The sequence below is a fragment of the Arabidopsis thaliana genome, chromosome 3 (genome assembly GCF_000001735.4).
Source record: "Arabidopsis thaliana chromosome 3, partial sequence".
NCBI lineage: Eukaryota > Viridiplantae > Streptophyta > Magnoliopsida > Brassicales > Brassicaceae > Arabidopsis > Arabidopsis thaliana.
In genome coordinates, this window is record NC_003074.8 from 5,496,091 (window position 1) to 5,520,352 (window position 24,262).

General features: G+C 35.9%; 7 protein-coding genes, 2 long non-coding RNA genes and 3 other non-coding genes across 30 annotated transcripts; 8 read left to right on the forward strand and 4 right to left on the reverse strand.

Annotated features, from left to right (window-relative positions):
* Window positions 1-894: 894 nt before the first annotated feature.
* On the reverse strand, window positions 895-1,029 carry MIR5023. Its single transcript, NR_140983.1, has one exon. It is a non-coding gene; the product is annotated as a microRNA ath-MIR5023 precursor (primary transcript).
* A 361-nt stretch (window positions 1,030-1,390) lies between these two features.
* Window positions 1,391-3,384, forward strand: AT3G16220 (Putative eukaryotic LigT). 2 transcript variants are annotated; one of them, NM_112493.4, is made up of 7 exons: window positions 1,391-1,703; window positions 1,837-1,987; window positions 2,065-2,177; window positions 2,273-2,338; window positions 2,412-2,502; window positions 2,601-2,665; window positions 2,772-3,384. In NM_112493.4, exons 1-7 carry the CDS (start codon window positions 1,623-1,625, stop codon window positions 2,976-2,978), a joined length of 774 nt encoding a protein of 257 aa, NP_188243.2. In that variant the 5' UTR covers window positions 1,391-1,622; the 3' UTR covers window positions 2,979-3,384. The 2 variants fall into 2 exon arrangements, with proteins under 2 accessions (NP_188243.2, NP_001326336.1); NM_001338211.1 differs by having other exon boundaries at window positions 2,412-2,665.
* Window positions 3,385-3,941: 557 nt separating this feature from the next.
* Window positions 3,942-4,062, reverse strand: MIR2934. Its single transcript, NR_140984.1, has one exon. It is a non-coding gene; the product is annotated as a microRNA ath-MIR2934 precursor (primary transcript).
* On the forward strand, window positions 3,947-4,057 carry MIR782. Its single transcript, NR_140985.1, has one exon. It is a non-coding gene; the product is annotated as a microRNA ath-MIR782 precursor (primary transcript).
* AT3G16230 (Putative eukaryotic LigT) lies at window positions 3,964-7,483 on the forward strand. 13 transcript variants are annotated; one of them, NM_001338212.1, is made up of 15 exons: window positions 3,964-4,182; window positions 4,401-4,498; window positions 4,669-4,717; window positions 4,856-4,979; window positions 5,068-5,189; window positions 5,273-5,310; window positions 5,386-5,465; window positions 5,602-5,669; window positions 5,778-6,057; window positions 6,149-6,261; window positions 6,341-6,406; window positions 6,513-6,603; window positions 6,710-6,777; window positions 6,901-6,941; window positions 7,030-7,483. In NM_001338212.1, the coding sequence occupies exons 2-15, from the start codon at window positions 4,473-4,475 to the stop codon at window positions 7,211-7,213; spliced, it is 1,350 nt and encodes a 449-aa protein (NP_001319566.1). In that variant the 5' UTR covers window positions 3,964-4,182; window positions 4,401-4,472; the 3' UTR covers window positions 7,214-7,483. The 13 variants fall into 13 exon arrangements, with proteins under 13 accessions (NP_001319566.1, NP_001326068.1, NP_001326070.1 ...); NM_001338213.1 differs by having other exon boundaries at window positions 4,028-4,182; window positions 4,398-4,498; window positions 7,030-7,471; NM_001202980.2 differs by having other exon boundaries at window positions 4,088-4,182; window positions 4,277-4,498; window positions 7,030-7,469.
* Window positions 7,484-9,269: 1,786 nt separating this feature from the next.
* On the forward strand, window positions 9,270-10,960 carry DELTA-TIP (delta tonoplast integral protein). The gene is made up of 3 exons (NM_112495.4): window positions 9,270-9,570; window positions 9,674-9,924; window positions 10,324-10,960. The coding sequence occupies exons 1-3, from the start codon at window positions 9,444-9,446 to the stop codon at window positions 10,696-10,698; spliced, it is 753 nt and encodes a 250-aa protein (NP_188245.1). The 5' UTR covers window positions 9,270-9,443; the 3' UTR covers window positions 10,699-10,960.
* On the reverse strand, window positions 9,902-10,346 carry AT3G03265. Its single transcript, NR_140986.1, has one exon. It is a non-coding gene; the product is annotated as an other RNA (long non-coding RNA).
* PnsB3 (NDH-dependent cyclic electron flow 1) lies at window positions 10,841-12,324 on the reverse strand. The gene is made up of 6 exons (NM_112496.3): window positions 12,003-12,324; window positions 11,657-11,767; window positions 11,503-11,559; window positions 11,349-11,411; window positions 11,196-11,258; window positions 10,841-11,093 (listed from the first exon to the last, which is right to left on the reverse strand). The coding sequence occupies exons 1-6, from the start codon at window positions 12,228-12,230 to the stop codon at window positions 11,001-11,003; spliced, it is 615 nt and encodes a 204-aa protein (NP_188246.1). The 5' UTR covers window positions 12,231-12,324; the 3' UTR covers window positions 10,841-11,000.
* Window positions 11,744-12,025, forward strand: AT3G03275. The gene has a single exon (NR_140987.1). It is a non-coding gene; the product is annotated as an other RNA (long non-coding RNA).
* A 929-nt stretch (window positions 12,325-13,253) lies between the features above and the next one.
* TRZ4 (tRNAse Z4) lies at window positions 13,254-17,155 on the forward strand. Of its 3 annotated transcripts, NM_112497.3 has the most exons (11): window positions 13,254-13,702; window positions 13,781-13,870; window positions 13,948-13,992; window positions 14,084-14,138; window positions 14,233-14,276; window positions 14,393-14,788; window positions 14,879-15,144; window positions 15,228-15,372; window positions 15,461-15,511; window positions 15,607-16,599; window positions 16,681-17,155. In NM_112497.3, the coding sequence occupies exons 1-11, from the start codon at window positions 13,307-13,309 to the stop codon at window positions 17,026-17,028; spliced, it is 2,829 nt and encodes a 942-aa protein (NP_188247.2). In that variant the 5' UTR covers window positions 13,254-13,306; the 3' UTR covers window positions 17,029-17,155. The 3 variants fall into 3 exon arrangements, with proteins under 3 accessions (NP_188247.2, NP_001327484.1, NP_001327485.1); NM_001338224.1 differs by having other exon boundaries at window positions 13,254-13,870; NM_001338223.1 differs by having other exon boundaries at window positions 13,948-14,138.
* A 21-nt stretch (window positions 17,156-17,176) lies between these two features.
* AT3G16270 (ENTH/VHS family protein) lies at window positions 17,177-21,516 on the forward strand. Of its 3 annotated transcripts, NM_001338226.1 has the most exons (7): window positions 17,183-17,281; window positions 17,411-17,817; window positions 18,101-18,838; window positions 19,011-19,166; window positions 19,257-20,186; window positions 20,409-20,592; window positions 21,176-21,516. In NM_001338226.1, the coding sequence occupies exons 2-6, from the start codon at window positions 17,611-17,613 to the stop codon at window positions 20,448-20,450; spliced, it is 2,073 nt and encodes a 690-aa protein (NP_001326252.1). In that variant the 5' UTR covers window positions 17,183-17,281; window positions 17,411-17,610; the 3' UTR covers window positions 20,451-20,592; window positions 21,176-21,516. The 3 variants fall into 3 exon arrangements, with proteins under 3 accessions (NP_566540.1, NP_001326251.1, NP_001326252.1); NM_112498.4 differs by lacking the exon at window positions 21,176-21,516 and having other exon boundaries at window positions 17,177-17,281; window positions 20,409-20,842; NM_001338225.1 differs by lacking the exon at window positions 21,176-21,516 and having other exon boundaries at window positions 17,177-17,817; window positions 20,409-20,842.
* Window positions 21,517-22,120: 604 nt separating this feature from the next.
* On the forward strand, window positions 22,121-23,181 carry AT3G16280 (Integrase-type DNA-binding superfamily protein). Of its 2 annotated transcripts, none has more exons than NM_001338227.1 (1): window positions 22,121-23,181. In NM_001338227.1, exon 1 carries the CDS (start codon window positions 22,211-22,213, stop codon window positions 22,973-22,975), a length of 765 nt encoding a protein of 254 aa, NP_001327746.1. In that variant the 5' UTR covers window positions 22,121-22,210; the 3' UTR covers window positions 22,976-23,181. The 2 variants fall into 2 exon arrangements, with proteins under 2 accessions (NP_001327746.1, NP_188249.3); NM_112499.5 differs by having other exon boundaries at window positions 22,241-23,163.
* Window positions 23,182-24,262: the final 1,081 nt, after the last annotated feature.

Consider the following 24,262-nt stretch of genomic DNA (forward strand, 5'->3'; position numbering starts at 1 on the left):
ATATATTTATTTGTTTGTGATTGCATATTAATTATAATTTTTGATAGATTAAAATATCAACTAAAATTATTAAATTAAAGAGGATAATAAAAACAAACTCTAAAATTAAATTTAAAATAAAAACAAGAGTTTCTTAGAGGATAATAAAAAAATTATGATAAAAATAATGTTTTTTTGTATTTGTCTTAATGAAATGGACCAAGTTTCTTTTTATAGAGTTTAAAAAGTTATGAATTTTCATATAAATATTTTTTTTTTTAAGTTTTGTTATATAATAATTGATTGTAAATAGATAAGGTGAGATAAAAAAAAAAAAACTTTTTACTTGTTCTTTAGGTGTGAGGAACATACTTTCTAATAAAATGATGACATGTGGTATTTGGGCCGAAAAAAATTTTATTCAACAAGTTGGATAGATTCAACACCCTAAAATCCACGTAATTTTTTTTCATTTTTCAACATCTCCATTACATTGATTAAACAGTTGAATAATTTATTCAACACCTCCATTGCAAATAGTCTAATATCGTGTTTCACCATCTATTTTGTAAAAATAAAAAGCAAGTCTTTAACGGTTATTACTTTCATATATTTTATATATCACCAATTTCATGATTTAGGTGCGATCCTTTCCGAAAATCAAAGTATTTCTCCTAATGCGATGAGAGCTTTGAATATCCAACCCATCTTCATAAGACACATCCTTGACTTATACAAAGAGTGAGAGTTGTTTCAGACTTTCAGTTGAAGGAGATGCTTTAATTTGATTATATCACACTTTTCATTTCTGCAACATACATATCCACAAGCTATGTCTATGCAATATTTTGAGATAAAAAAAAGTGCAAACAAAATAAATAAAAAAGCTTGTTTCAAATAAACACTTTAGGAATGACGCTTACATTTTTAAGTGGCAACTTTGTGAATCGGCAAAAGATAAGGAGGCAAATTCTGCTAACAAATTTGAAAAATCAAATTTGCCCCCTTATCCACTACCAATTTACAAAATTGGCAAAGGATATGCAACATAACTTCTTGGGGTAATATCTCCAGAAAGTGGCAATAACATTTTTTAATCGTAGAGAGGAGAAGTGGGAGGCTAAAGAGACTAAACGAGACCATAGGGTTTTTATAAGATGGGGAAAATTTAGGGTTTTGATTTGTTCAAATTTTATTAGTTATAAAAATAAACTAAAAATCAAAAGGATCCCGTGTAAAAGGGGAAGCAAATATAAAAATATTTTTAATATTTGATTTCTATATTCCGATTTCAGTTTTCCAAGTTTCCTTACATGAATACCAATTAAAACCGAGTTTCTATTTTCTTCGAGTGATTTGCCACAACTATAAAACTTTTTAAAAAAAAAATACTCAAAATACTATTAACGATTTGTTAAAACCAAACTTGTGCTTGCTAGCTTATGCGAGAGAGAGAGGCTTTGTGTGGTCGTCATTGACCACGTCTCTTGCAATTTATTTGTATGTTCGAAGAAAATGTCATTAAATGTAAAAAAATAGTCTCAAACGACGGCAAAAAGTCTCTCTCCATTGAGTATCCTCTACGGTTCTTGAATTGGTTTGGATACATATTTCGTGTATGAAAACTGAGGCGTATCAAGGCTATGGAGAATTTAAATCATAAGTGGGATCGTTGTTCCTCTTCTCATCAAACTCCTCTTTCTTTCAAAGGCAATCAGAAGCAGGTTTGTTGATTAATTTTCGAGATTCTTTGTTATAGCGTAGAGAAAATGTCAATCTTTGACATTTTAATATGTTGCTATACTTTGGATCTTTTTTTACTTGCTGTGTACACTTGAATTCTCAAATTCTTTGTAGATTGGACAAGGTCAGAGAGAAGTGTTCACACATTTTGTGTCACTTCCATTAGCCATATACCCTGACTTGACGAAAAATATCGAGGCTTTTCAGAATTCTGTATTGGGAAACAATGATAAGGATCCATTGAAGTTTCAGAGTACTTTAGCTGGTAAGATCACAAACCAAATAAAGAAATGTTTTAAGTGTAGAACATGTTTCTATGACATGTTTTTGGATATTGGACAGAAATGGGAATAGAAAAATCGATCTTTGTAACTCCCAAAACTTTCCATTTGACTGTGGTTATGTTAAAGTTAGAGAACAATGAATCTGTGGTTAAAGCTCAGAATATCCTTCAGGTATAAGTGATTCCTATTCTAAGAGACATAGTGTACTTGTTCTTCTTCTTAGGATTGCTTTGATGATTGAGGTGTTGTCTTTTTCTGAAAAGCAGAGTATTTTTTCTAATGTGAGGCAAGCTTTGAAAAACAGACCTGTCTTCATAAGACTCAGAGGATTGGTAATTGCTACAATTTCTAGTGGCTTGAAACATAATCTTTGAATCAATCCCAATGGTTTTTTGTCTTGTTAAGGAATGTATGAGTGGATCTTTAGACAAAACTCGCGTTCTCTATGCTCCTGTTGAAGAAGTTGGTCGTGAGGGCCGCCTGCTAAATGCTTGTCGTATCCTAATTTCTCTAAGCGCTTATTTTTACTTGTGTGAAGACATGACTTCAAATTACTATGCAAGTGCTTCTGAACTCTTTAACTCTCTAGTTTAGATGTTATCATTGATGCATTTGAGAATGTTGGATTTGCTGGTAAAGATGCAAAGTCACGCTTGAAGGTAATGCTTGTCACTTTTCTGTTGTTTACGTCTTTGACTAGGACAAAGAAAAAGATGGATATAACAATGTTTCAGCTTCTCCTTCATGCTTGTTCCTTATTTGCAGCTACACGCCACGTTGATGAATGCAAGCTACAGAAAAGATAAAAGCAAAAAGATGGATACTTTTGATGCTCGAGAGATACACAAAGAGTTTGAGAACAAGGATTGGGGAACATATCTAATCAGAGAAGCTCACATCTCACAACGTTATAAGTATGACCCCAATGGCTACTTCCATTGCTGCGCTTCACTACCTTTTCCACATAAGTGACATTGACAACGATCAAATCTCCTCCACATGATTTGCATTAGGAAAATTAATGTCAAAACTTAGGTAAGTATGGTATGTCACTGTGTAACTGTTTTTATATGTGTGTGTCACAGCGATTGGTAACTATGTGTTGTGTAACTTTTGTTTGTAAGTTAAGTTTTGGACAGTAATATTCTTCCTTCCGATGATTGGATTAGAAAATTCGTGAAAAGTGTTTGATTTTGTATTATTTCTGTTTATATCGCATGTTACTTCTTTTGGTAATTTTGTAGAATTGATGGTGTATTAGGGTTTACGAGTAGATGTTTTCTAGAAACAAAAGTATTTCTCCTAATGTGAGGCAAGCTTTGAATAACCAACCCATCTTCATAAGACGCATCCTTGAGTTATACATATTTAGTGGCTTGAATCATCTTTGACTTTGATTATCTATCCAACTTTTAATTCCTAAAACATAGAGATTCATAATAAATCTGTAACTTTAATTCGTCTCTTTACCAATTGAATGCCAAATCTAGATAGATCAAAAAGCGAACCAGCTCTTTCTAGACGAATAAGCTCTTTAAACTCTGTCGTATGTGTTGTTTCATAGGACCTTTCATCTTTTTCTTCTTCTCATAATTAGTTACCAGTGGCAAAAAGGGAAAAGTCTAAAAGGAACTCTAGAGTGAATTTAGTATGCAATTAAATAAATCATTTACTAGATAAGGGTTTGATTACAAACCTTAGGATAAATATTTGATTGTATCTCAAAGTATAAGAAATGTGTCAAGCAGATTCTGTGTTTTTTTTGTTTCGATTAAAACCGCTAAAACCTTGACAAGGTTGTCTCCACAAACAATATTCATATCAATCTCAAAGAATGCAACATGCAAAATGTTGTGCATATTGTTTGTGGAGGACCACCATCGTAAGAGGATTTATGTAACATAACTTAAAAGAAAGTGGCTATATATAACTTTTTTTGAAACCTTTTTCTACAAACACCTTGGATGTTCTTTAAATAAGATGAAAAGGCTATTATTCTAATGAACAACATGAAGCCAAAAGAAAATCCAAGGCGTTTGCAGAAAGAGGTTATAAAAGGCTCCGAAATATTTCATCCGAACCATAAACTTGTTAACACACCTAAAGAACAATGATGCAGTAATGGGAATGAATACACACGTCCATTTGACTGCTGTGATGGAAAGGATTTTATAAGGTGAGAAATTTTTAGGGTTTTGATTTTGAATAACTTAATTAGTTTTCTAAAAATTGAACTAAAAAATCAAAACAAAATCCGAAAGGAGGGGAAGTAAATATTTCTTTCGAAATTTGTGGAGATCTATATTTCCCTTTTCAATACTTTGATCTCGCTTTTTTTTTTTTGAAAGTATACGGTCAAATATATAATTTTCTAAACGTAATGGGGTTTAGCAGCAAATAGTCGTAAATACTGGCGGAAGAAAATGATATTTTACGGCTGAATCATCACCGGAGAATGAGAGGAAGATGTTCGCTTACAGGACTCTGTTTAGGTTCGTTTTCTCTTCAAAAAAAAATTGATTCTTTCTTCTGAATTCTATGATCTTTTATCAATCTAACAAAACCCAAAATTTTATTTTCTTCCTTGCGATGGTTGGATTAGAAAAATCGTTTGATTTTGTCTTATTTCTTCTGTTTATGTCTCATGTTGTTTGTTTTGTAGGATTGACCGTGTATTTGGGTTTACGAGTAGATGTTTTCAATCGAAACCGGTAATTCAATAATTTGTTGTCTCCTTGGCATTTTGTTACTCTAGTTTTTGGCAAGTGTTAGTCTTTGTAAGTGATTTGAGATTTTTTTTCGTGGAATTTGGATTTGATGTTTTGTGGCTACACCACTTCACATTTCAGGAATCTTTTAGTATCCTGAGCTTTAGGGGAAGTGAGAAGAGTGCCATGGATGGATATAAGAAGCAGAAGATGGTAAATTTAGTGTGGAGACCCATCTCCACTCAAACCTCTTCAGTTATTGCTGGTTAGGATCTTTAATTTAGCAGTTTAATCGAATATTCCATCCCGGTTTTGAAAGTTTCCACCTTTATGGCTTTCACATGATGAGACAGAAGCTGGAAATGAAGTCCAAGAAGTAGCTCAGTGTAGCAAATCAAGTGATGTTTCTAAGGAAGTTATTGAAGGAGAGACAGCTTCAGTTGTTTCAGCTGGAAAGCATTCAGTTTCTCTTGAGGTTCTTTGTTCCTTCTGTTACTTGAAGTTTCTTTGTGCTCTTTTGTTTCAACTACTTAACAGACTTTATGTAATTGGTTTCAGGTTGGGGCTTCTTTGATTAAGTTCATTAGAGGGAAAGAGTAAGAGCTCTAGTTTGTTAATCTTATCCTTCGAGGTATACTTACGTGCTAACGGGTTTGCATTCTTTGCAAAAGAGGAACGACGCAGATGAAACTTGAAGAGGAAATGGGAGTGAAGATCATTCTTCCATCATCAAGGAACAAAGATCATATCAGTAAGAGTTTTTGGAACCAACTGTAATGTATAGTTTGATATCTGAGCCCTTAATCCTAGCTGGCTGACTAGCTACCATTTTTAAACTGATTTTGGTTCACCAAATCTTGTTTTGTTGTGTCCTTTTTTCTTTGCAGGCATTGAAGGCGGTTCAGTGGATTGTGTGACTAAAGCTTCAAAAAGAATAGCAACCATTATCGATGAGGTCCCTTGTCGTTTCCTTTTGAACTTTTATTATCATACTCGGCTTTTTATTTTCCTTCTTGTTCTACTTATTTCGTTCTGATTGTGCGCTTTGGAATTCATATTCTAGGTTGTAAGGAGTCCAAGTCTCGACTACTCACACTTTGTATCACTTCCATTAGCCATACATCCTGAGTTAGTGGACAAGCTAGTGAATTTTCAGAATTCTATCCTCGGGATCCATAGCATAGCTAGTGATAAGCAAGACGACCAAGCTAATAGAGCAACCACAAGTGTGGCAGTTGATCTAAAAGCTAATAGTGAAACAAACCAGGTCAATGTGGGTATCAAGAGCATACCAATTGTCAGTTACCCGCCTAAGGCCAAATCAAAGTCATCTACTTTATTGGGTAAGAAAATACTGAAGTCGTTTGATTTGATCTAAGAAAGAAGATAAAGTGTTCCCTCTGATATGCTCAGTAACTTTTTATACATTGACAGACTTAGGAATTGAAAAGTCCATATTTATTAAGCCAAGTACTTTTCACTTGACTGTGGTTATGCTGAAGTTATGGAACAAAGATCGTGTCAATGCAGCGTGTGATGTTCTGAAGGTAATTTCTTTCTGAAGAGATGTCATTCATTTATTAGGAATGCTTAATGAAACTGAGTTTTCTCTATTCTACAATCCAGAGTATATTTCCTAGTGTGATGGATGCTTTGGATAACAAACCAGTATTCATTAGACTTAAAGGATTGGTAAGATGATACATCCTTAGCTTTAGTTTTACAATTCATTTATGTACTTGGTCAGCTTATTTCTATTCACTCATCTGTCATGTTGCTTATTTGCTATATTCTTAAGGATTGTATGAGAGGACCATTAGACAAGACTCGTGTTCTCTATGCTCCTGTTGAAGAAATTGGTGATGAAGGCCGGCTTTTACGTGCTTGTCGTATCCTAGATTTTAGTACGAATGTTATTTATAGTAGTGGCATGGTTAGACCGTTAAATTAAGAGTTTAGTGTAAATGCTTTCGATTTTCTTAATACCAAGTTCAGAAGTTATTACTGATGCATTTGTGAAAGCTGGGCTTGTTCTCGAGAAAGATGCAAAGCAAAGCTTGAAGGTAAAAGCTTTCTGAGTATGACGAGATTGTTGCAGTCACTTAACGTTAGCCAAAGGCTCAGAACTAATGGAATTGGAAGTAGTGAATCGTGCTTCTGTTTCATACTTTTTCCTTTCTTTGCAGCTGCATGTGACCGTGATGAATGCGAGGCACAGGAAAAGGAGGTGATTGATTCCCAACTCCAGACTTATGTTTAGATAAAGAAAACAATGTTACAAACCTCTGATTATCTGAAAACCCTTTTGGTCTCAGAAAGAACAATAAGAAGAAGATGGAGACGTTTGATGCAAGAGAGATACACAAACAGTTTGGAAACGAAGACTGGGGAGAATATCTGATCCAAGAAGCTCATCTCTCACAGCGTTTTGTGTTCGACCAGAACGGTTATTACCGTTGCTGTGGTTCAATACCATTTCCAGGAGAACAGAGAGCCTGAGAAGAATCATCTAACCAGCGGCCACAGTCTCAAATCTCAAGCATCTTCACAGGTTTTGGTCCCGTGGTATGAGCACTTACAACTTTGAGAAGAGAACCTGATAAAATTGTAAAGTTGTACCGGTCATCTTGTGTTAACCAAATAGTTGTCTTCGGTTTGGTTCTTTCTTGGTCTTTGTTCAATAAACCGAGCCAAAACGTTCTTGTACTCTTTCTACAAGGTAATAAAAAGGTTCTTAGTACATTTAATAGAAAAATGATTATTTACAGCTTTATTAGAGGCTATTGATTGATTTAGTAATGAACTAATAATGCAAGTCAACAGATCTAAAATTGGAAAGATTATTGGCAATGGAGGCAGGACAACGAAAATCAAGCATATTAAACTCTTTAAGATTCGTATAATTCCACCGGCCTAACCAAATCTCTAAGCAATTGTTGTTTATGTATTATAATATAGTTCACCATCTATTTAAGCTTAAACGAGTGTCTAATACATAGACGTATATGACAATTAATTAATGATCCGATCCAAACGACCCTTGGCGTATTTGGTAAGGTAGCAGTGATGTGCTTAATTATTAACCAACGATGTACTGAGTTTCTAGAATTAGTAAGAACCATAAGAGTTTTAAAAAGTGTAAAACGTAAAACATCAACACATGTCATTCCAGTTAACATACATATATCTATATATATGTTAACGTGTTTGCATAATTTTTTTAATTAGAGAAAAACAGCACACTATGCAAAAGATCGTTCATATATCTAACGTGTGATTTAATCGATCTAACAACTTTTTATTCCCTTTTATATTACCAAAATATTTATTTCCATTGATCATATATTTGAAGTAGCAAAAATTGGTAAAATTTTAGTTAAAAATGAGGGAGATGAAAACTGATATATTATGTAAATCTCAAGTTTTTGTAATGCATAAGAAAAATGTTATCACCATTGCAACTATCCATGGTAGCAACCGTATATCTCAGCATATGATACAAAAAAAAAACAAGAAGAAGCTCATATTCAAATTTCTTACGTTCAAACGAATAACTTGATTGCTAAACAACAAATCTAGATAGCATTGGATTCATCAGTAAGAGTTAAAATCGTACAGCATTGTGAATCATAAAATGTTGTACAAGATTGTGAAATAACAAATAATATTGTAAATTTATCAAAAAAAAAGGGGATTGTGGATCAATGAATATGATGGAGAATGTTCATAGAAGAGGTAAATAATAGAGGGACCCAAAATAACATTGTTGAAATGGAATATAATCATAAATGAGTCACATCTTCAAAATCTGATCAAATCACTTGGAAAAAAAAAGATCAAGTCACATGCAACCAGTAACCACAATCATATTTTGGCCGGTCTATCACCATACACATTGTTTACAGCTCACACTTGTCCCTCCTTATATTTGTTCGTATCCATTTGTTTTCTTCTCTCTCTACTCTAATCTCATCTTTATGTTTATCCCTTTTTGAATTTTGAAGCTACTCTGTCCTTTGGGTCCACCCTCCACCACCTCTAATTTCAATCACGTTAAACCGGCCATATTACTTTAAACCGACCGTTTTCTACTAATAGGAAAATCCGACCCAAATTTTTGACTAATTATAAGACATACCGCCGCTATACCATGATATTGTCAAAGAAAAAGTTTCTAACCAATAACCACTATAGACTAAAAGATTTCAAATAATTTGATTGATACTGCATTGAACATTCTACAATTCTACTTATATTGTGTAGTTCAAATAATGAGAACATATCGGAAAGACTAGCCGCTATTAGATTATGAATGCGTATGAATACATTATACATTATAGTATATATATATATATATACACATATATTAAAATGTATTACTATATAATAATTTGTCTTAGTATAGTACTCAAAGAAATAGAGTTTTCTTACGTAGATGTCATATATTTTAGTCATTTTAGGCACCTTCCTAACTCAAATCACGAATAGAACTTATGTAGCAAAATGTAAACACATGAAATCATTTATTAATTCGGGTCCAACGTAACCCACCACACCACAGAAACTCATTAAATAGTATTTTTTTATAAAACTTAAGTTATATGCATGGATACATGAACGATACTCCTATATAAAGAGAACAGCATTCAAAAGGTCTTATCATCTTCTTCACTAAACAAAAAAAAACCCTTCAAAACATTTCCTTATTCTTTCTTCTTCATCTACAACAATGGCTGGAGTTGCCTTTGGTTCCTTTGATGATTCATTCAGCTTGGCTTCTCTAAGAGCTTACCTCGCTGAGTTCATCTCCACTTTACTCTTTGTTTTCGCTGGTGTTGGCTCTGCCATTGCCTACGGTTCGTATACTCGTAGTTAAATAATGGGATCTAAATAATTTTCGTAATTTGTAAAAATTAATGGGTTCAATACTTAATGAATGTGTCACATTTGTGTATATAGCAAAGCTGACGTCGGACGCTGCTCTTGATACACCGGGACTAGTGGCCATCGCGGTTTGTCATGGTTTTGCTCTCTTCGTGGCCGTTGCAATCGGAGCCAACATCTCCGGTGGCCATGTGAACCCAGCCGTCACTTTTGGTCTTGCTGTCGGTGGTCAAATCACAGTCATCACCGGAGTTTTCTACTGGATCGCTCAGCTTCTCGGCTCCACCGCCGCTTGTTTCCTCCTTAAATACGTCACCGGTGGATTGGTATGTTCTCATCACCTTTACTTACTTTCTCGTAAAATAAAGAGAATCATAGTATAGGTCTACAAAACAACAAAAATAAAATAATACAGAATAAAGGTATTTAAGGACAATCTTAACTTGATTGAAAACTAGGTTACAAATTTATAACATAGTTTACAAAGTCCAACAACCAATAATATTCTCCATGTTTTAATATATAGTTGACACATGATTTGTATGTTTTTGGACAAACGACACATGATTTTGTTTAAAAGTGAAGTTATAGAATATTGTAGGGTTTTTTCTATTTCAAGCTAGCATTTTATACTGTAGGTTTCATTTCGCACTAGTAGGCAAATTCTGGAGGCATTTTAATTAATAAAAACTAATGAACGAGCGCTAAAACTATTGAAAACGCAGGCGGTTCCAACCCACAGCGTTGCGGCTGGACTAGGATCGATAGAAGGAGTAGTGATGGAGATCATCATCACCTTCGCTTTGGTCTACACTGTCTACGCCACCGCCGCTGATCCCAAGAAGGGTTCTCTCGGAACCATCGCTCCTCTCGCCATTGGTCTTATCGTTGGTGCCAACATCCTCGCCGCCGGTCCATTCTCCGGTGGATCCATGAACCCAGCACGTTCCTTTGGACCAGCTGTTGCTGCCGGAGACTTCTCTGGTCACTGGGTCTACTGGGTTGGACCACTCATCGGTGGTGGACTTGCCGGACTTATCTACGGAAATGTCTTCATGGGTTCTTCCGAACATGTTCCTCTTGCTTCTGCTGATTTCTAAGGAAACAAGTGATGATTCTTGATTCATGTTTCTGTGTTTGGTTACTTTGCCTCGATCTTTCTTGTTTTGTTTGGAGTTTGGTCCGGTTTCGTTGTAATTTTTATCCAATTTGTATGAATATTATTTAATGGATGGCTGTTTTGGTTATAAATTAACTAATGGATGTATGAATATATAGTTTCACCTAAATAGGTAGTTGTAATGTTGTATAGCTAATTATCGATCCATATATATAAAAAATAGATCGTTACAATTTTATGATATAGTAACAACTAACAACAATGACAAATTAATGGATGGTTTCAAGTAGAAGTTTCGAGATCATCGTCATTAGGTATATTCTTAGGGATGTTCCACTCATGAGCTTTCCACTCTGGCAATTGTTGTATGACAACCTATGCAATAATTTATTAATATCAATAAATCACATGCATGTATAGAAAAAAATGAAGATTATATATTATAGACAGAGAAAAAGAGAGGTTATATATTATTACCAATCCGGTAGAATCTGGATTTCCCACGTTGGTTTGACAAGCTAGTCTCCAATTTTTTGGTTTCTGTGAAAACATTATTCGATTTTACTCCCATAACCAAGATGATACAAGATTACTAAATACTATAGGATAATTTCTTAAATAAAACTATACCCTTTTGAGTTTCTCCTTCTCAATATCAGTTCGCGGATTTAGAAGCTCCTTTCCATTTACAATCTGAAAAGAAATATCCATCAATATCTCATAAACCATCATTTGACTGTTTAATTTAGCTTATTGACTATATATAAGAGAGAGATATGTATACCTCGACCATGCAAGTAGCGCAAGTTCCTACTCCTGCGCAGTTTGACAAAGGCTTACTCTGCGAATTAATGAGACGTTGACATATACTCCAAAGTCCAAACTAACTAGATTAGATTAAGAGAAAAAATCAAACCGAGGGAGAGAAAATATCATACATAAGGACCATAGAGTTCGATGTTAGAATCCAACATTATGTCTCTTAGTTTCTGTCCACCGTTCGCTCTTCTCCAATGTACGTCCGGTGTCCCGTCCGGCAACAACACCGACTAATAATCAACATTATTACCAATTAATAAAATTTATTATTAATCCATCCAAAATTCACCTCAACATTTTTAAACAGCACAACGACTTATTTGATTAAAAACCATTATTAATCAATATACAATTTTATCTAATCACTCTAGATTACCTACTTTTCCACGATTATTATTCATCCTTGTTACCAATGTAGCTAATGATAAGAGTGTAGATAATCTGTCAAGAGTAAAGATCCCTTACATGGACGAACGCAAAATCGACAGCAGGAGGTTCGTCGGGCTCATCAGCGGCTGGAGGCTGGCTCGCTGGTGCGGTGCTTATGGCTCGGACGGTTTTGGTTCTTGCGGCATTGTGTTTTGAGCGAAAGAAGTACGAATTTGGCTTATTAAGTTTGGTCTTGTGGCTAAAGCTATGATTTGGAGGTAGAGAAGCTACTAGGCCGGAACCACTCAACTGTACACTTCCCATAGTCTTGTTCTTCTTTTTTAAACAATAAGATATTAAACAGAACCAAAAAAAAAGGTTGGGTCCTTAATTGGGATAATGTTTTATATGCCATGAGGTTTCTGTGGAGGCGAGTGGTGCCTCTTTTTATCTCTTATCCAATGTGTGTATGCGCCGGTTTAGTCTATTGACTAACCAAATTAAATTAGTTAATAGAAACGTTGAAACGTTTTCCCCCGTATATAGGAAAAATATTGGGGTTGAACCTTCGTATTCACTCCTTTAATTTAAATCAATAATTTTGAGAAAACAAAATTTGTAGATTTTTAATTAAATAAAGTTAATTATCTGTAGAATTTGAACTTTATAATCAAACGAAATTATATATCGGTTTTGAGTTTATATATATGAATTAGGTTTTAGATTTTACAATTAAATAAAATTTTATATTGGTTTGGGATTACAAATGTGGATTAGGGTTTTGATTTTACAATTAAATAAAACTTATGTCGGTTTAATAAGTGTTATGGCATTAGTTACTTGGTCTATGACCAGACCACCCTAATGTTGTGTCCTGGCGACGATGAAACTGGACCGGCTTGCATCTATATTGTCACGGGAGATTTTTTCAAGAAGATTCAAATTGGTTTTGGTTTCTGGTGTTTTCATTGTGTTTATTCTCCCAGTTTTGTCCTAGTTCCTTTAGGTTAAGATTGCAAGTCTAATAATTTTATCACATTTTCTTGAACTTTGTTCATGTCTCTGTTTTCTTAGTCTTAAGTCAGTTTGTCTAAAATTTTCTTGATGATAAAAATATAGACTTACGATCTCCAACATTGTTGATCAACACACTTTCACTTTGAACTTAACCAAAAAGGTTTGTCACCATTGAGTAAAAATGTTACAAAATATATACGTAAGTAATGTAAGAGTTGTGAATAATAAGGTGTAGTTGACATTTGATGGGCCGGAAATGTAATACAAAGGCCCATGGGCTAAATTGACAATTTCATTAAAAAAATCGATCCTCGAAGGAGAAGACTCTGAGAAAAAAAAAACGGGAAGAAGCTTGAGCTTGTCACTCACTAGCTTGAGGAAAAATGTTAACTTCATCAATGCCTCAAAACCTAAGCCTTTTCGGATTTTCTCCTCTCAAGTCTTCTTCGTTCGCTCTTATTCTCAGACCCTTTTCTCTCTACCCACCAATCTTCGCTTCTTCTTCTCCGGCTCCGAGTCGTCGTCCTCCTCGCACCGCCGGTTACCGTCGCAGTGGCCCTTCTCCTCCGAGACGCAAATGGAGTAGTTTCGAGGAGCAGAAGAGAAAAGGTAGGTCTCCGATGGAGAAAGATAAAGCTATTAGCTTTAATCACTCTTCTGATTCTTTCGAGTTTAATAAGAGAAGAGCTGAGGGATTGGATAAGGTCGATAAGCCTAAGAAGAATCTCAAGAGGAATACTCGCACCCTTAACCCTACCAATACCATCGCCTATGTTCAGGTTTCAATTTCATATCTACTCCAATCTTAAACTGTGAAAGATGATGCATAATTTTGAACTATTCATCTGTTTTGTTAGATCCTTGGGACTGGAATGGATACACAGGATACGTCACCTTCTGTATTACTCTTCTTTGACAAACAAAGATTCATCTTTAATGCTGGAGAGGTAAGTTTTTCTGCAATTTTATTATAAAGTGTGTAGCTTTTTGTTAGTGTTTTATTGGTTAAAGAATTGAATTGCAGGGGTTGCAACGTTTTTGTACTGAACATAAAATTAAGTTATCAAAGGTGTGACCAAACTTCTTCTTTTGGACTTACTACTACTTGTGTCTGTGATGAGACGAGTTTAATATGTGATGATTCGCTTAACTCTTTTCAGGTAGATCATATATTTTTGTCTCGTGTGTGCTCAGAGACAGCAGGCGGGCTTCCAGGTTTGTTTTCTTTTGATTTAGGCATCAGCTGCATTGTGTTTGCTGCTAGATCATTAGACAGTGATAAGTGTTGTTCCTATTTTAAATGCTTTAGGTCTTCTACTGACCCTAGCTGGTATCGGGGAACAAGGACTATCCGTGAGTGTTCTTCTCATATGATCTCTTTGTATGTTTCCTGTCTGCTTTTCCTGAGCTTATGACAATTATTATATGAGTGGAATTGCTCAACTTCTAAAATCTCTTTTGTTACAAAGGTCAACGTATGGGGTCCTTCAGATCTTAAGTATTTGGTTGATGCTATGAGGTCATTTATCCCTCGTGCTGCCATGGTTCATACAAGAAGTTTTGGTCCATCATTGAATATATCTGACTCTGCGCCTCAGATTGGCTTAAGTAAACCCAAAGATGATGCCTATGTTCTTGTGGATGACGAAGTTGTGAAAATATCCGCCATTCTCCTAGAACCAAGTCGCTTAGAGGAATCTGGCAGCAAACCTGGTGAAACAGCAGTTATATATGTATGTGAATTACCTGAAATCAAAGGAAAGTTTGATCCAAAGAAGGCCATGGCTCTTGGATTGAGAGCTGGTCCAAAGTACAGTTATCTTCAGTCTGGACAGTCAGTCAAGTCAGATTTTAAAGATATTACGGTATGTCTCAAAGAGCAATCATTGGGAATCTTCACAACCCAATATCAGTTTCTATACAAGCAGACTAACACTGTTCACGCTTAATCATAGGTTCATCCGAGTGATGTGATGGGACCTTCAGTTCCTGGTCCTGTTGTTTTGCTTGTGGATTGTCCAACAGAGTCACATGCCGAGGAACTGCTATCTATCCCGTCTATGAAGACTTATTATTCATGTCTTGACAATTCAACAGATGGAGCTAAGCTTGTTAATTGTATTATTCATCTAAGTCCAGCTTCTGTAACAAATAGTTCTACATACCGAAGCTGGATGAAGAGATTCCATTCTGCCCAGCACATTCTCGCTGGACATGAAGCGTGAGTCTTCTCAACTATGGTTCTTTCTCATAAAAGAACTGTTGAATTTATTTGTCTGATATGTAGTTTTGGTGTTTGTCCAGGAAGAATATGGAGTTTCCAATCCTGAGAGCCAGTTCTAGAATCACAGCCAGACTTAACTATTTATGTCCACAGTTCTTCCCAGCTCCTGGATTTTGGTCTCATCAACATGATAATAACTCGATAAACCCCACTTCTTTGAGCAAGGTTACAAACGCTTTTCTGATATTTTCTTTTTGAGTTGAATCTGGCTGTGTTCATTTAGTCAAGTTGTGTTCTTTTCTTCTCTTGTCAGTGCTTCGATTCGAATCTTGGTGAAAGCATTTCTGCTGAAAATCTCCTCAAGGTATTGAATGTTGCTTCAGTGCATCATTCCATATGAAACTTCCTTTCTTTAGCTCTTAAGTCTCTCGCTTTCTCTCATTGATATATTGTGGGCAGTTCACTTTGCGTCCACATGGTAATCTTGGGGTAGACAGATCTAGTATCCCTAGTCGATTAACAGCTTTACGAGTGATGGATGAGCTTCTTTCAGAAATTCCTGAAATCAGCAGTAAGACCGAAGAAATCAAGCAGTTATGGAATGGACAACACAACAAGATGATGATCGAAGAGCCATGGCTGGGTGAAAGCACTGTTCCAAGCTGTCTTGAAAACATTAGAAGAGACGACATGGAGATAGTTCTTTTGGGCACTGGTTCCTCCCAACCCTCAAAATACCGAAATGTCACGGCAATTTACATCGACCTATTCTCTAGAGGCAGTATTCTCTTGGATTGTGGGGAAGGTACCTTAGGCCAGCTTAAACGAAGATATGGTTTAGAAGGAGCTGATGAAGCAGTCAGAAACTTGAGATGTATATGGATCTCTCACATCCATGCTGATCACCATACGGGTCTTGCAAGAATCCTTGCTCGCAGACGTGAGCTTTTGAAAGGATTGGCTCATGAGCCAGCAATTGTGGTTGGACCGAGATCGCTTAAGAACTTTCTCGATGCATATCAAAGACTTGAGGATTTAGATATGGAGTTTCTCGACTGCAGGAACACCACAACAACATCTTGGGCTTCTGTAGAAACCAGCCGCCCTGAGAAAAATACCAGTAGCGGCAATGCAGAGGGTTCTTTGTTCAGTAAAGGAAGTCTAATGCAGAGTATATATAAAAGACCGAGCAGCCCACTGACAGACAATTCTTCAGCTTTACCATTCTTGAAGAAACTGAAAAAAGTCCTCGGCGAAATGGGGTTGGAGCATTTGATTAGCTTTCCTGTTGTGCATTGCCCTCAAGCCTTTGGGGTTTCGTTAAAAGCAGCAGAAAGAAAAAACATTGCCGGAGATGAGATTCCGGGGTGGAAAATGGTTTACTCGGGAGACACAAGGCCTTGTCCTGAGATGGTTGAAGCTTCAAAAGGAGCAACAGTTCTTATACATGAGGTGCTTTTCTATATAAGCAAAACTGTGTAAAACATTTACATCTCATTCTTAAAATTTACCATCTTTTCAAACTTATAACAGGCGACGTTTGAGGATGCGTTGGTAGAAGAAGCTGTGGCTAAAAACCATAGCACAACTAAAGAAGCAATCAAAGTTGGATCTTCAGCAGGTGTATACCGAACCGTACTGACACATTTTAGCCAGAGATACCCAAAGATCCCGGTGATTGACGAATCACATATGCACAATACATGCATTGCCTTTGATATGATGAGTATAAACATGGCGGATTTACATGTGCTTCCAAAGATTTTACCTTACTTCAAAACTCTATTCAGAAACCAAGTGGTTGAAGAAGAAGAAGAAGAAGAAGAGACTGATGATGATAGCTTAATACGTGACAAAGTCCCAAGCTTTTTCATCAATTAGTATATAGATTAGAATGTTCTGTTTTGTCCCCTGTTTTTGACTGTGTTGTATTGTCTTTAGAAATAATATCAATTTAATTGATTTTTCCTGTGAGTGTGACAGAGGAAATAAATCAGTTTCATGTGCATAATGTGAATTGTGAAAAAGAAATTAAAAAAAATCGGAACTTTGGGAAATAAGGAAAGACACCGAAGAACACACAACCATTCCTCTTTATTGACCGCTTCCTTCTTTCTCTGTCACATACGAATCGGTGAGTTTTTTTCTTCTCAATTTCTCCGTTCTCTGCTGATTTCTCCGAGGTTATTGATTCGATTCCGCTTGACGCATGATTGTGTTGTCTCAAGGGTCTAATTTTACCTCCGCGTTGATTGGTTTATAGGGGAAATTTGGATCCCGATCGTGATCTTTAGTTTGGTGAATTTGAGCTGGAATTGGAGCTTAAAGGATCGGTTTTTTGACTGATCTAATTGTTTTGAGGATCGGTCTTTCATAAAGTTGTTGTCTTTGAAGCTTTTTTGACTGGTGAGGACGAAAAAGTTGTGATTTTGGGAATTAGGGTTGTTTTGTTTCGAATTCGCCATGGATACGAGCAGGAGAGCTGTGGAATCGTATTGGAGGTCGCGGATGATAGATGCGGTTACGTCTGATGAGGACAAAGTTGCGCCTGTGTACAAATTGGAAGAGATCTGTGACCTCCTTCGTTCTTCTCATGTCAGCATCGTCAAGGAGTTTTCTGAATTCATTTTGAAACGTCTTGATAACAAAAGCCCCATTGTTAAGCAGAAGGTATTTTCAATTACGTTTGTTTTCTGTTTTTGATTGTGAAATGTTGTTCCTTTGTGAGACATTTGTTTTCCATGAAGATTTTGATTGAAATGTTTGCATGTCGGGATTGATTTAGATTGTAGGTAGATGTTTGTTTTTTCTTAGAATGGATCAAAGAGAAAGCTTTATGTGTTTGATTATAGCGTAGAGTTTGTTTATAGGGAGACGTAGAATGGATCTTATTGTGGCTAAAAGCTCTGTAGGAACTGGTTATACTGATTTTGGTTATTATATGTATATACAGGCTCTTAGGTTGATAAAGTATGCTGTGGGAAAGTCTGGCTCAGAGTTTAGACGAGAAATGCAAAGGAATTCGGTTGCAGTGCGCAATCTATTCCATTACAAGGGGCATCCAGATCCTTTAAAAGGAGATGCACTTAATAAGGCTGTACGGGAAACTGCTCATGAAACAATTTCTGCTATATTCTCAGAAGAGAATGGTACTAAACCAGCTGCTCCTGAAAGCATCAACAGACGCATTGAAGGATTCGGGAATACTAACTTTCAGGTGCCCTCTAATGATAATAAATCGTTCCTTAGTGAGGTGGTGGGTATTGGAAGTGCATCTATAAAGCAAGGAATCAGTAATTTTGCTCAAGGCCATTTGCCAAAGAAGAATGAGAATGGCAGCAGCAGCTACAGAGGTCCAAATCTCCACAGATCATTAACTATGGAAAATGAGAACTTCAGTAGATATGATCCAGTTAAGCTGGGGAAGGATGGTAACTACGGAACGTCTAAGAACACGACTGGTGGATCTTGGGGCCACGCTTCCGGAGAAGCAAGTGAAAGTTCTGCTTCAGTTCGTGTTGAGAGCAAAACTCGTGAGGAAAAGCTGCTGGAAACCATTGTTACATCTGGTGGTGTACGCCTGCAGCCAACTCGTGATGCTCTTCATGTTTTCATTTTAGAGGCTGCAAAAATGGACGCTGTTGCTTTAAGCATTGCTCTTGACGGGAAGCTCCATTCTCCAATGTGGCAGGTATGTTTATGATTATTTCCTAGTCACCTCCTTGTGAAACTGTTTGATGCTACTAATGTACTTTTTTCTTGATTATATCATCTGTATTTTCTTTTCCCTGGCTTGTTTCTTCTGTAGCGTTAATCTTCCCACTTTTGTACTTTGAAAGTAACTGTGTTTTTCTGTTTGGCAGGTTCGGATGAAAGCTTTATGTGTCCTTGAGGCCATTTTGAGGAAGAAGGAAGATGAGAATTTTTCAATTGTACATACCTATTTTAGTGAAAACTTGGATGCCATACAGCGGTGCGCAGAGTCTCCACAATCTTCCCTTCGAGAAAAGGCGAACAAGGTAAGCTTCTGCTTGTTATAACCATTCACAAAACTCTTTTTTGGCATTATGCTAATTTGTTGGTTAACTCGAGATACCGATGTTGTGTAGGTTCTGAGCCTTCTAAATGGTGGACAGTCAAGTGGGTTGATGAGCAGCTCTGATAATACTGTGAAGCGAGAGGCTGCTGTTGATTTACCTGACTTGATTGACACCGGTGATTCAGACGATACTTTGAACAATCTGAATGCTATAGATACTGGCAGTACAGTGGCGACAGCAGGTCCATTGATGGATGATGATTGGTTTGGGGATAGCTCTGACATTGGACTGAGTAGCAGCGAGAAGAAAACTGATGACGACCCCTTTGCAGATGTCTCATTTCATCCGAATGAAGAAAAAGAAAGTGCAGATGACCTCTTCTCTGGAATGACTGTCGGGGAAAAGTCCGCTGCTGTTGGTGGTAATCATGTGCCTGATCTATTTGATATGTTTGGGTCAACTGCAAAACTTGAAGCAGAGCCAAAAGATGCAAAAAACATTAATGATTTGATGGGAAGTTTCTCCATTGACGAAAACAATTCAAATCAGAAAGGCTCGTCTTCAAGCACTCTTCCACAGGATTTATTTGCAATGCCGAGCACCACCAGCCACCAAGCACCGGAAAATCCTGTTGGAGGCATTCTTGGCTCACAAAATCCTGGGTTTATTCAAAACACAATGCTTCCTGGAGGTGTTATGCCATTCAATTTTCCTCAAGGGATGATGATGAATCCAGCTTTTGCATCCCAACCTTTGAATTACGCTGCCATGGCAAGCTTGTTAGCTCAGCAGCAGCAGTACCTTGGTAATATGTCCAACTTCCAGCAGTTCGGCAATCTGAACGCTCAGGGTAGCGGAAATGTTCTTTCTATGGGTACAAGTGGAGGGAATCAGTCCGCACTCCCTGATATATTCCAGCCAAATTTTGGTAATCAGGCTCCAACCTCAACAATGAATGGTTCGAAAAAAGAAGATACCAGAGCCTTCGATTTCATTTCTGTAAGTTTTGCCATCTTGCTCCTGATCTTTGATTCTAAAGTTTGGTCAATCTGCCATTTGTCTTTGTACATGTGACATCAAATCTCACACACATAATGTCTAGCTCGATTAAAACCACCTAAACATAGTCAGACTAGATCTACTTTTGTGGCATAGTTAAAAAACCTTCGTTTGATGTACATACACTCATGGAGCAACTACATAAATGTTTGTGTGATGCAGGATCATCTTACATCAGCCCGCGACACAAAGAGAGTATCTTGATGGTTGCTTACAAAATTCCGCCTTCCAGTGTTAAATGCTATTTCATGAGATGTGGACACAAGGGTGCAGGAAGCTAAAACATTAATTTATGAGAGCTGTATAGACTTGAGGAGAAAATGGAGATAGCTTTATAATTCATATGGTAAGGGTTTTTGCTTCTTTTATCTGTTTCCTCGTTTTGTCTTTGGTTTTTCTTCTTCTTTGGAGTCCATTGTTCTTGGCATGAACATGTAGTTGTAGAGTTGCTTTTTGTTTGTTACTAGATGTGTTTATTTTGTTCCGTTGCTATATATTATATCTGAAGAGACTTGTGTCTGTGTATCGAACGTAGACAAGAAAGGAAATGAAACTGAGAAAGGAAATGCATATGAATAGTTTAAAGACTTCAAGTCAAGTCCAGTTGTTTTTGCGTTTCTTAATTAGAAAATTTTGTTGATGGAGAAAAACGAAAGCCAGGGATAATTTTGTTTAATCGTGATGTCTGTTACAATTTGGAGTAGTTAATAAAATAAGGTAGATCTAATCTAAGTGGCTGCAATGAGCTTTTTTTTTCTCACACGTTAAACTTGGTCCATATTCTCAGCATTGCCTGTTATACTGGTTTGCTCATTTTAAATTGGCGTTACTTATTTTAGGATACATCCATTGGTCAAGTGTTTGCATTGGTGTAGATATTTTCATACGATAAGAAAGAAAGAAAGCTAATAATTTCTCAATCTATTTAGGTGAAACTATTCAGAGTTTGATTAATGAGAGAAAAAGGAAATGATGCCCCTTTATTTTCTTACCTGAAGTTTAATAAGAATGCATCTTTTGTGTACTTTCTACCAACGGTAAAGATTGAAAAAAATGGTGGAAGTTACTTTTCTTATCTTTTTAAAAAGTGGTAACGGGAAAATGACGAGTGACATCCTCATTACATAAATCCAATTAATAAGATTTTGAGGTTCCCATACTGTGTAAATATAAAAATAAAGAATGAATAAAAATACCTCAACGGGCAGATTGATAGTGACATATGGAAGTAACTTTAGACTCTCCAAGTCTCTCTCAAATAGGAAACGAAGGAGACATTGAGATTATTTTTTAGAAAGTTAATAAACGATCTCTTCTGTAAATCTTTTCTTTTTACATTCTCTGCATCTTTTATGCTTCTTTGTTGGCAAATCCATCCTCAGTTTTATTTCGTTTAAAAAATTATCAATATGGTCAAATGTATATTACATATAATAGGTGTAGATATATTTTTTTTTTTTTTGGATTTTTATAAAATCTTCATGATAATTGAAAGATGGGTAGGCTAAATGTCACTTAAAATGGAGCGTCTAATTTCATTAGTCAAATTAAGTATTTATTTTCTTTGATAGTTTGACACATTTCCACCAAATTAATTAGCCTTTGAAATAAGAAATAGTATGCTTGTTGACAAAAATTAAAAGAAAGAAATAGTCTAATTCCACCCAAAACAAAGAACAATCAAAATAATCTAAAAACAAGAACACAATAATAATAGTATGCAGTTGTAAAATCAAAATCACAATTTACTCATATGTATATGGAAAAAAATAAAAAAAATACTATACAGTTTTAAGAGTCTAATTTGGTACGATTGACGGTTGTAATAATTACTATTGATTCTCACATCCAAAAACCAGAAAAAAAACGTGTTATGTTTTTATACTAAAAGAAAGTTTATTAAAAAAAAAAACCTCAGAATCAAAGCTCTCTCATTAGCACTTTAGCAGTCAGTCTATAAATACATGTCTCACATCCACACAAAAAGAAGAAGTAAGTATCAAACGAGAGTACAAAAGATGACGTCACTCAACAGCTCTGCATCACCAACATCATCGTCATCAGACCAATCTGATGCAACTACTACAACAAGCACCCACTTGTCTGAAGAAGAAGCTCCACCCAGAAACAACAACACAAGAAAGAGAAGGAGAGATTCTTCTTCTGCTTCTTCATCTTCTTCAATGCAACATCCTGTTTACAGAGGTGTGCGGATGAGAAGTTGGGGCAAATGGGTCTCCGAGATCCGACAACCTCGTAAGAAAACTCGTATTTGGCTCGGCACTTTTGTCACCGCTGATATGGCTGCTCGTGCTCACGACGTCGCTGCTCTCACCATCAAAGGCTCCTCCGCCGTCTTAAATTTCCCTGAGCTTGCTTCTCTCTTCCCTCGTCCGGCGTCATCATCGCCGCATGATATCCAGACAGCCGCCGCAGAAGCCGCCGCCATGGTGGTCGAAGAAAAACTGTTAGAGAAGGATGAGGCTCCGGAGGCCCCACCTTCGTCGGAATCTTCTTACGTGGCGGCGGAGTCAGAGGATGAGGAGAGGTTGGAGAAAATTGTGGAGCTGCCTAACATTGAAGAAGGAAGTTATGACGAGAGTGTGACATCACGTGCTGATCTGGCTTATTCTGAGCCGTTCGATTGTTGGGTGTATCCTCCGGTTATGGATTTTTATGAAGAAATATCGGAGTTTAATTTCGTGGAATTGTGGAGCTTTAATCACTAATTAAGTTAGGAAAGTGCATTATATTGCAATATTGCATCATAGATAACATTTGTATTTCTTTTCTTTTTGTACGGATACGTAGCATATGCTACTATACTAGGGCTAGTGTACCAAATATTGTAAAATATACTTATTAATATTTATGTAAATGTGTAATATATATAACATACAATTATTGTAAGTTTGGAAATTGGAAACTATCGTTACGCAATGTTCTTGTACTTGTGAATCACAACAAACAAAAATGTTATTTAACTCTTCTTAAACGTATAAATTCCTAAAAGAGTCAATGGTCATTCTTTGTTTCTTCTCACCAGTCAATAACCCTCTTCTCCAATGCTGACTATAATTGATTTTAAATTGTTACAATTATTGTGAAGAAAATAGTTGGAATCTATGACAAGTTGACATTATTCTATAACTACATTCCAATTTACAAGATTGAAGATTATTAATCTAGGTATGTCGATTAGATAATTCCAGAAGCAAGAAATTTATATTATAGTTAGGTAACTGTAGGAGTTTAGGTTGGAACAAAATTTGTAATGATCAAATATGAGAATGCATTATAGAACACTCTAAAAATAATTCAAATGAGGTACACCGTCCAATCTTTTTTACTTATTTAATATTTTGACTAATTATATCTTCTTCTTTTTTTTTTGTGCACCAACATTACTAATAGAATATAGTTTATGTTTGCAAAAAAATAACATTGCTTCTGCTGTGAAAAACGTTTACAGTATAACCAACATAAAATCACTGTGGATAAAATGAAATTCCTTTATTTCGACCAACATAAGTACAGAACATTAACGGTCACGTACTTTTGTTTTGTGTTTTGGTCACGGGTTCATCCTTATTATAATTCATATTAAATTCCACTAATTCGTTTGTTTTTATCAAACTAGTTAAACTTTTGCCAACAAACCGAAAAGATCAATATTCAAAGAAGAAAAATGCATTTGAATTTTTAATAAAAGGTGGAGTTACAGTTCAGATTCCATAGTCACATAGCTCTTTATTTTGAAACTGTTACGTGATTTTTAGTCTTCTTAAACACGGGTTTTGTTTATTTCTTTAATATTTGAGTGTGTTTAATTTTAGCTTAAATATAGTATTTAACTGAATATGAGTAGAGATGGTGGTGTGGGAACGAGCAAGTCAAATACTGCCGTTGTGGACCTCTTTTCTTGTTGTCAAATTCTTTTGACGAATTCAATTTTTATTTTTTTTACCGTTGTTTAAGAAGATTAATAATTTTGGACACTTTATATGAGACAAGAA